General features: G+C 36.7%; 1 protein-coding gene across 1 annotated transcript; it reads right to left on the reverse strand.

Moving 5' to 3' along the window:
• Positions 1–1,072: 1,072 nt before the first annotated feature.
• Positions 1,073–5,867, reverse strand: LOC107467088 (mitogen-activated protein kinase kinase kinase 3). Its single transcript, XM_016086125.3, has 17 exons — positions 5,432–5,867; positions 5,282–5,323; positions 5,061–5,129; positions 4,852–4,962; positions 4,647–4,727; positions 4,497–4,574; positions 4,321–4,403; positions 4,085–4,169; positions 3,807–3,907; positions 3,589–3,628; positions 3,394–3,453; positions 3,265–3,305; positions 2,963–3,185; positions 2,638–2,874; positions 2,160–2,485; positions 1,983–2,077; positions 1,073–1,385 (listed from the first exon to the last, which is right to left on the reverse strand). The coding sequence occupies exons 1-17, from the start codon at positions 5,750–5,752 to the stop codon at positions 1,315–1,317; spliced, it is 2,064 nt and encodes a 687-aa protein (XP_015941611.1). The 5' UTR covers positions 5,753–5,867; the 3' UTR covers positions 1,073–1,314.
• Between the last annotated feature and the right edge of the window lie 4,128 nt (positions 5,868–9,995).

Genomic DNA, 9,995 nt, shown 5'->3' on the forward strand with positions numbered 1-9,995 from the left:
TCCATTCTTACCCTTCTAAATTAAGATTTATTAGAAATATAATTATTTATATTATTTTTTATATTAATTTAAATTTTTAGAATTAATAATTTTATCACAAGTCCAAATTCCCTTAGTTTTGGCTATATATGTTCTTCAATTATTAATTTTTTTCATTATGGTTTGGGGAAATGTTGAATCTTTAATCAAGCAGTATATGATTAAACGGTATGAGACAACAAAAATCCATTTTTTTTTGTCATATTTTGTACTTAAAACAAATCTAATATAAATAGAGATTAAGGATCCAAATTCCAAGGGATCTTGTCCATTATGGGGAACAAAAAGAATTTATTGGGATTTTTTTGTAATATTTTTACATGGTAAATTAAGACAAGCAGGGTCCAATAGTCTTAAATTGTGCTTAATTTGGGAAGCACATTGGAAAATAAAGGGTAACCCTCAATTAACATGAGGCTAATTCAAACAATTCCTTGCACCTTCGTCGCCCACATTAATCAATTCTATACAATATACAAATACAGCTCCTTTGACCATCTTTATATTTGTGTTGTCAAAGTGTGTAGCACAAAATGACCAAGAAAAGAAAAGAAAAGAAGAAAACAAGTAGGTAGCACATTATCATCGTTTTTTTAAATCCGTCGTAATAAACATGAAAACATATGCTATCTTAGGTGTCGGGAAGGTTCTCATTTATTATTTTTATCTTAATTTTTGTCTTTCCTCAAAAATCATAATCTAGTTTTTGCCTGAAATAATGGTTTAAATAAAACAGAAAAGCCACATTTGGGAAATCCACATATGCATGAATGCAGCTAAGTTGGACTTCAATGAATCAATCAATTGCCTATAAAATCCAAATTTGATTCTAATGGCATGACATTCCTTTGTCTGACATGTAAATAGTCAAAGATATAATTTTGATTACATTGTCATATCACAAAGAATTTGATTATGACAATTAGCAAATTAATTTCTCAAAACAAGGTTCAGTTGATGATCTTTTTTTTTTTTGGCAGCCTATATTTCCAAAAACCCCAAATATTCAGATTGAAAGACTAGTACATGTGAATAAGCAGATTAAATTTACTTGATTCTTTCTATTAAAATGATGATATTTGATACGCATCTCAGTACATACATTACATTATATGCATGTAAATGTTACATGGAATTTGACAAAATATTTGAAAGAAGGGAAATTGTAATGCTGAAGGAAAAAAGACAGTTTCTCCTTCTCCCGTTTGGAAAATGTCAGATGGAAAAAAAATTATTAGCCTGACTGCTGGAGAAGACAATAATGAAGAACAACATTCAGTCTCCATAAAACTCGCAATCCTTCGGTGAAGTTATCTTCCCTCCTAATCCTGCCTTACGCCAAATCTCTGCAATATAAACTTTCCAGAAAATATTATATGCTGAAGTAAAGAGGATGTTCATACTACAATGCTGTTTAAAAAACAAAGAATGAAGGATGCATATACTTCCTAAGTAACTGGTTCACTCTACACAAGTCCAGAAGATTCATTTTCTATCTACTAGAAGTGTAAAGTTAAAGTGAAAATTTTGTAGTTTGACCTAAAGAGAATAAATGCTCTCAAGAGAGGTTGCATGAGTAACTCCCAATCATGCAACATCTAGGACTAGGAATCATCAAATTCTCAATGAGATTTTCCTTAGGGACACGTCCAATTTTCATCTATGGATATCATTTCTAGACTATCGCACAAGTTCATTAAACATTTCAGAAGTCAATGCCTGCCCTAATATTTGCTTAGTGATCAGGATAGTTTTTCAAGTTCCATCTTCTACCCTATATCTTGCTTGCATTAATATTTGCATCCCCCAAGGCTACAATGAATATACGAAACGATAAAAACATACAAAATAAACAAGTTATCATAACTGCATCAAATAAGCATGTTGCATTTTTTAATGTTGAAAAAAATAAAGAAATAAAGAAACAAATAAAGAAAACTTACCTCGCTTAAAGTCCATCTCTTTAAAAAGATCTTCTTTCCATTTTCTTTTAACAAGTTCTTCTTTCCATTTTCTTTGTCTCTCAGAGAAGCTCGCCCTACAGGCAAAAACATTTTGAGTATACAAGTTTGGGGGGGAGGTAGATTAAATAAGGTGCCACTATCAATCCTGATACATACCTGACACTGAATGAACCTGGCTGAGCTTCATGAAGAGTCTCCTTTGATTCGTTAAGATCAGAAGGCTGGATTTCCTGCAAAGGTTGATTCGGTGCACCACCAAGCTGTGGTTGATATTTGTTATGACTCTTACTGCTTGAAACACTGGCACTACCAGCCATTGACAATCGTCTCCTAGCATGACTAGGAGATCTACCCTGTGATGTTGCATTTGGGATTTTCGAAACATCATTGCTTGGTGCAATTGCAATAGGTGCAATGGCTGCATTTGAAACACTAAGATATTCTTCAAAAAGAGGTGTTTGGAGTTTCTTCAGTTCAATGGCCTGATGCAATTTATTCAAGAGGAAAACAATATTTTAAATTCTAACCAGGTCAGTTTTATAGAGAAAAGGCAGATAAAAATTAAAAGAAATAACTACTTAGTATAACTACAATTAAAGTAAACAAATACATGATAATTGTAGCAAAATAGAACCTTCTCATCCAGGAAGGCTTTAATTTTGGACTCAGTAACTTCATCATCATCTTCATCTCCTGAATGCTCACATGAAAATGAGAATTTATCCTTCACGTCAGGATATGGTTCAGCACCTGTCATAGTTTCACTAACAGCTTGAGCTGAAGACAAGTTCATTCTGCTTTCCTTTAAATTTAGATCTTCATCAAACTTGCAAGGCCAGTCATCCACAGGTTCACACATTGGATTGAAACTCTATTCCAGCCAACATATCAAGCAAACTATTTAAGAACTAATCATGAAACATCAAATAAAGCAGACAAATGAAGAACTAACTCAGCACCTTTATATCTTCAGAAGTAGATAGAGATTTTGGTTTTACTGATGTGTCAACTAAAAAATCATCTTCATCAGCTATCTGACATATGTCATCATCATTGCTGTCAGCTCTCTGGTAGCAATCTGCCTTTAGAAAATTTTCAGAACACATAGTTGAGAGTCTTATGCTATCCAGTTGACAGACATCCTTCACGCCTGTGCAGGTTGATCCCCGAACAGAATCCAAACTGCAGAACCAGTATGGTATCCTAGTTAACGCTTTATATCTGAGAGAAGTTTGCCACAAACAACAGATGATATACTTACAAGTCTCTAGGTTTCTTCTCATGTGTTGCATTGCAAGAGTCCTGAAGTTGGAGATGTTAACAGTGAATTAAAAAAAAAAATTATGGTGTAAACATTGTATACATATAAGTTCACAGCAGGTAAACTAACCCTGATTGAACTGCATAACATCGAATGAGATTCGCGGTAATTGCAGGAGATGAAAGGATGCTGCAGATAATGGACTTCGACAGAATTACTATATTGGTTATGAAGGACAAGTTATGTTAAATGCAAACAAATTTGAGTGAATGCAATCATAATTGAAGATAAGTTAGCTGAAGGAGAGAAAAATGTGCAAATTACCAGTAGCAAGTCTGATGCAGAAGGCCTCAGATCTGGTTCCCTGCAACGAAAATTTGATCAGTAGTGATTAAAACATCATCTGATACTATATATTAACACTGTCCAGCTAAATAGCTAAATGTCAAACTGTATCACTGGACTTTTGTAAAACAAATGCAGTCAGCATAAAACACAGGGTATGATAAAACTTGATATGTAAAAGCATTATATGTATGTACTTGTGGAAGCATTTCAGCAAAAAGTCCTGTGCCTCGGCAGACAGATATTCAGGTATGGGTGGATGAGATTTAGTTGTCCCAATGTAGTAAAGAGCAGAAGCCTGAAAGCAAGAGAAATCTGAGCTATGTAATAACAATGAATAAAGTCAAGAGGACCAACTTGTGGAATGGAAATAGGACGGATGGTCCATTAAGGGTCTAAGGTCCGGTTCGCTTTTATCTATTTAATTTACAAAGACTATATTAGTATGCTTGGTGGTGAGAGTTGAATTACATACCTCCTGAGGATACTGTTGACTCCATGGAGGTTTCCCTGTGGCCATCTCTATCACAGTGCATGCAACACTCCATATGTCAGTAGAGCTAAAAATCCACAAGTTAGAAGAATCCCAAACAATATATTGTTTCTTGTTAAAATGTTACGTCATAAGTGTATCCTATTTCTCATATTCCTATAATTTTAGGTAAGTATATGATCATTTTGATAGCATTATTACTGATAAATGAACCTTACATTGTATGTCCTGTCTGTAAAATGACTTCAGGAGACATCCAATGCGGCGTACCCTTTATTGACTTCGTACCATTTATGGTTGCCTATATTAATTCACAAACTTCAGAAGTCATTGTCACGAAGTACACGAGAAGCTTGTAAGAACAATATTAATAATGTGAAGAATGTTATATTACCAGTTCAACAACTTTCTTGGATGCACCGAAGTCCGCTAGTTTGATGCACCCTTTGTTATCAACTAGAATGTTTGCACCCTATATCGAACAAACAACACTTTGAGTAGAAGCAGATATAGAGAAAGCCTTTTAATAGTAAAAGCAAAGTACCTTAATATCTCTATGAATAATCCCGTTATCATGAAGGTATTCAAGGCCCAGTAGAAGCTGTTTTGTATACATTTTGATAACCTGCATTTATATAAATAAATAAACAAATATATACAATAACCACTTACTGATTCAGGGAAGGATCCAAATTACAAGTTTCAATCCATTTAAGATTTTATGAATTTCATAAGAAACAATCACTTACTGGCTCAGGGAATGATCCAAATTTCCCAAGGAGCGAAGAGATAGACCCACCGGGAACAAACTCTAGTAGAATATTTAAGGAATCCTCCTCTCTAGCGGTTCCCAAGTATCTCTACAATAAACAACAAAGACAACTTTTCCTTTCATTAATACCAAATTAGGCACCACAATTGGCATTCAGCATCACTATAATAATAAGATTACACTCACAACAATGTTTGGATGCTTAAGATTCTTGAGAAGCTTCACTTCTTCTTCAAGCTCCCGAATATTATTAGCCTGATATAAAAGGGGAAATAGCGTTGCCAGCTTAGCTTAGCTTAACAGAATGTCAGCGTTGTTCATAACAGCAAGTAATTATATTATCACAAATTCAAAAGCAAAAATTGGTAAACTCTCACACAGTAATACGAAATCCTCTAAATCCTTACTTGAGTATTCTTCTTTGAAGCACAACCAGGCGCAATCAAAACCTGAATTACCAAACAAGTTCCAAAAATGGTGTCAACAATTATGCAACAAAACGCAATCTTACATCTAACAGAAACAGATTGAAAACCAGGAGGGAAAGAAATTGTGACCTGTTTGACAGCAATAAGCTCGCCAGAGTCGAGATTCATGCCCATGTACACTCGACCGAAGGCGCCGCTGCCGATCAGTTCGCCCTTCCGCCACCGGAAAGGAGGGGCGTCGTCGGAGCACTTGGGAGGTGTCGGCGGCGAAGGAAGACGGGGATGCTTGAGGCGGGGCTGAGAGAAGAGTCCGACGCGGGACTTGCGGATGGTGGAGCTGATCCGGTCGACGAATCCGGCGAATAGTCCATCTTCGTCGGTGGTGGCGGTGGCTGGCGGTGGAGTTCTGAAGACAAAGGATTGGCGAACGGAACCCAAGAAATCCTTCATCTGAGAGAGAGAATACTAGTAAAAGTATTTGAATAGAATTATGTTCATTTGATTGAAGTGAGAGTGAGTGAGAAATGTGGCTGCAACACAAAATATGAACTATGAAATGAAAGAGGGAAAATGCTTCTTGTCGTAGTCCGTATGGCCCAATAAAAAAAAGATCTAGCCCAATAAGAAGAAAGAAAAACTCTTTCAAATATTGCTACTTTCACTGTGGCGTGGCTGTCTGCTGAGGCATGTAATGTAGTGGTAAAACCATAAAAGTGTTTGCTTCATACTAAGTCACACCAAGTTGGAATCCTAACAGTGGTAGTTAGGTTAGTGTATGTGAATGTGTTGTATGATCCTAAAAAAAAAATTTAATATGATAATTAGATGTTTATTTTAAGTGAAATGAAATATGGATGGAGATAAGTTTCCTGAAATTGCACTCGAGTCTCAAAGTAATCCCTGAAGTTAATAATTCTTAAATTCGTCTCTGAAATTCCACTCCGGAACTCATAATAATTCTTGAGGGATTTTCCGTTCGTCAGAATCTTAAAACAACGTCGTTTCGAGAAGTAAAAAAAAAAGAAAACAAAAAAACATTGAAAACGACGTAGTTTTATGTTTATTAAAAAAAAAAATAAAAACACGCCTCACCCCTTCCCCTCCCTTTCCCTTCCCCAACTCTTCCCCTTCTCCAACCTACCCTTTCCCCTTCCCCTTCTCTCACTCACAAGAAGCTTTCCTCAACCCTCTTTGTCGCCGGCCTCCATTTCGGTGCTGCGCCGATCGCCCCTCCCCAACCTACCCTTTCCCCCTTCCCCTTCTCTCACGCTCCCAATCTGCTTCTCCGCACCACCACGAGATCCAAGTGCTCTCCGACCTCGCTGTCCAGATTTCACACTTTTTCACTATTTTCAAGCGCTCTGTCAACCACCCCCAACCCTCCGTCGCCACCGTCATCGCTCTCGAGCCCGCCACACTCGCCGGCGACTCCAAAGCCCACCAACAGCTCCACAACGAGGCAGGCACTCCAGGCCACAAACAGAATGTCTCTCACGTCTCTCACGGTCAGCTCTAGGCGCTCTCCATTGTCCCGACTGACTGTCCCTCCCTACTTGTCACCGTCTGCTCTCTGTTCTCCTCTTTGTCTCCCTCTGCATTCTTCTTCTCTTCTCTGCGGCAAAGGTGAGTTTTTTAATATTTTTTTAGTTATTTAATCATTATTGTTTAATATTTTGGATGATTATTGTTGCTGGTGATTGTGTTTTATTGTAGTTGCCAAGGTTGATTTTTTGTTGTTTTTGATTCTGTAATTGTTGCTGTTTTTTTGTGATTGTTGCTATTTAGGTTGAGGTTAATTGATCTTTTCTAATTGTTGTTGGTTTTTTTGTGATTTTTTGTAATTGTTAGTTTTCTTAACTCTGTGATTTTTGTTGGTTCTAATGATGTTGTTCTTGTTGCTACTATGAAATTGAAGAAGAAGAAGAAGAACAATGAATAAGAAAATTGGTGAAGATAAGGATTAGTTTTTTTTTATAAATATAAAACAACGTCGTATTGGGGATTAGGTTTTTTTTAATAAATACAAAATGACGTCGTTTTAGTCCAGCTCAGTTTTCCGGTAGCAAGAATGGACGGAAATTATTTCAAGGACTACTATGAGTCTCGGAGTGTAATTTCAAGGACGAATTTGAGAAATTATTAACTTTAGGGATTACTTCGAGGCTCGAGTGTAGTTTCAGAGACTACTTTGAGACTTGTTGTAATAATATGTTTTCTTATACGGTCTTTGTTAATAGCATAATTTAATGTACCAAAGTTCTTTTTAGTACATAATAATATTTGTGTATTTTTTTGTTGACTAGATTCAGATTATGATAAAGAATATATACATTTTGGAGAGTGTTCTTTTTTTAAAAAAATACAAAAAGTAGTGTATTTAATCTCCAAAATATACTCCACTGTTACAGTGTCACACATTATTGTTTAGGAAACTTTTCAAATGATTCAGACCGCTTTTCCGGAACTCCGATGATATGGTTTTAATATCCGTTAGATTTAACAATTAAATAATGATACGGTTGTGATTGAGATGGATTAATATAATGTGAATCCCAAAAAATTTGAAACACCATATGAATTGACCTGATGGTCCGGTTGTCCCCCTTTTAGGGGGTTTATAGGGGAGTAGGGGTAGTTGATGGCCTTTTATGGCGCCGTGCTGGAAGTGATAGCCAACTAACTGGACGAACAGGTAGCTGAGTAGTGGTTGGGCCAGGATGTGGGTTATTTCCACTATGGGCCATGTGGTTATGGGACCATGTAAAGTGTTAGTAGGCCTTGATGTAACAGTTGGTCTTATTACTATGTGATCCAACCTGGATATTCCCCCGCTTCGAGTGTAATCTGCTGCGATGGTTGAGTGGCAGCAGCCATGGATAGAAGAAGGTTTCTTGGGTCGTGTTACCTACGACAGGGTTATGCGATGGAGATTGGGTCGGGTTGGACGGCCCAAGAAAAAAAAAACAAAATAAGTCATTCTAGAAGGTTATAGCCATCAATAACAAATATTTAAAACCCTATCCCCAATCCAACACAAGCACGAGGAACTCCCAAACATTTAGCGATCTCAGATGGGAAGCGTCCACTCCATGTTTTGTATCATATCAATGTTCCGGTTTGGCCTCGTAAGTCCTCGTCCTTGTATTCGCCGATTCTGTTGTTTGATTTTGTGGTTTTTGTTATTCAAAGTCGTTGTGGTTCATTTTGTGTGATTATTTCATTGATTCTGAAATCAAGTTGACGGTTGGATAGAGATGTGAATACGGATAGATCCGAAACACCTTCGGGTTAGGTGGATGGATTCGTCAGTGCCGATGACAGCGATAACCGTTTGGGTCTTAACGGGCTCGGGACCACTGAAGGTGGCAGAAACCCTTCACATCGGAATTTATCTGTAAGTTTAACCACCAATATTTGGACATGTTAATATTTAAATTTTGGTTATGAAGGAGGTTGAATCGATACTGTTAATATAATTTGTGTAATTTTTGTATTATAGACTGTTGTTGGAGTGCATCGGATGACAGATGCAGATGGATCGGGCAAAGAAAGTGCAGTTTGTATGTATGACTTGCCCACGTGAGTGTCCACAAACTCTCTGCGTGTGTCGTATTTTAATTTTGTAATTAGTTGCTAATTGCAGTAGAGTTAGTCGCTAATTACTAAACAAGTGGATTTGCACTGTTAATAATTTGATACACAAGTAATTGGTTTAGGGTTTTTACTTGTTAAGTTGATAAGTTCCATTGTTTCATATCCTGTTAACAAGTTTCTGGCTTTTCTATAAACATTTATTCCTGCAATGGGAGATAAAATGTGTTGCTTGAATGCTGATGTTGAATGTTTTATGAAATGATGGTAGTGATTTTTGATCGGCTAAATCGTTCAATGTTTACAAAGTTTATAAAGAAAAGTGGTGACGCGTAACTTTGTGTTTTACATGTATGTTCATGCTCCGACGTGACGATAATCATAATGCTCTTGAATGTCTTCATCAAACCTAGTCAACGAATATTTCTAGTAGAAGACAACTAAATGATAGTTCATGAATAGAGACCTGCATATCACTATCGAAAGTATGAGCATTTCACTCGATGCATGTAAAGTCCCTGGGCCTATCTTATTAACACAATGGGCTCCCGTTACGTGGTATATATTTTAGCATGACTTAAATTTATACATATAGAAGTTAATCTGCAGCAAATATGAAATGTTACAGATCGTTTATTTGGCGGTTAGTGAAGTGATGAGGGGATGAAAATCATTAAGAAGTCGAATCCATTGCAGATGTTGGCTTATTCAGGCATTGTGCGAATTCTAATTCTTTCTTATGAATGGTATGTAACTTTGTTTTAGTAACTTCTTTTTTGTGTAAAAAGTGACTTCGGTTTTTGGTTTCCAGGTCCCTCAGATGCCGCCAGAGCTCTGACCTTATGGAATAACGCAAAGAGCCCGTTGAAAAACAGTAGCACCTCTGAACATGTTGACCTAACTGCTTATTCCATGCTTTTCTCCGACATCTTGAATCGGTTCGTAATAACTATTTGCGTTTCTTTAATTTGTCTCTTGCTAATAATTAATATCGCACGTGTCATCGAACACAGTAATAAGGATCAGTTTTGGTAAAAGAAAGTTCGGATGGGAATTTGGTATCATGAATATCGTCGGACATATCATCCGGAGATGGAGTAAA

Source organism: Arachis duranensis, chromosome 9 (genome assembly GCF_000817695.3).
Source record: "Arachis duranensis cultivar V14167 chromosome 9, aradu.V14167.gnm2.J7QH, whole genome shotgun sequence".
In the NCBI taxonomy this organism is placed as follows: domain Eukaryota; kingdom Viridiplantae; phylum Streptophyta; class Magnoliopsida; order Fabales; family Fabaceae; genus Arachis; species Arachis duranensis.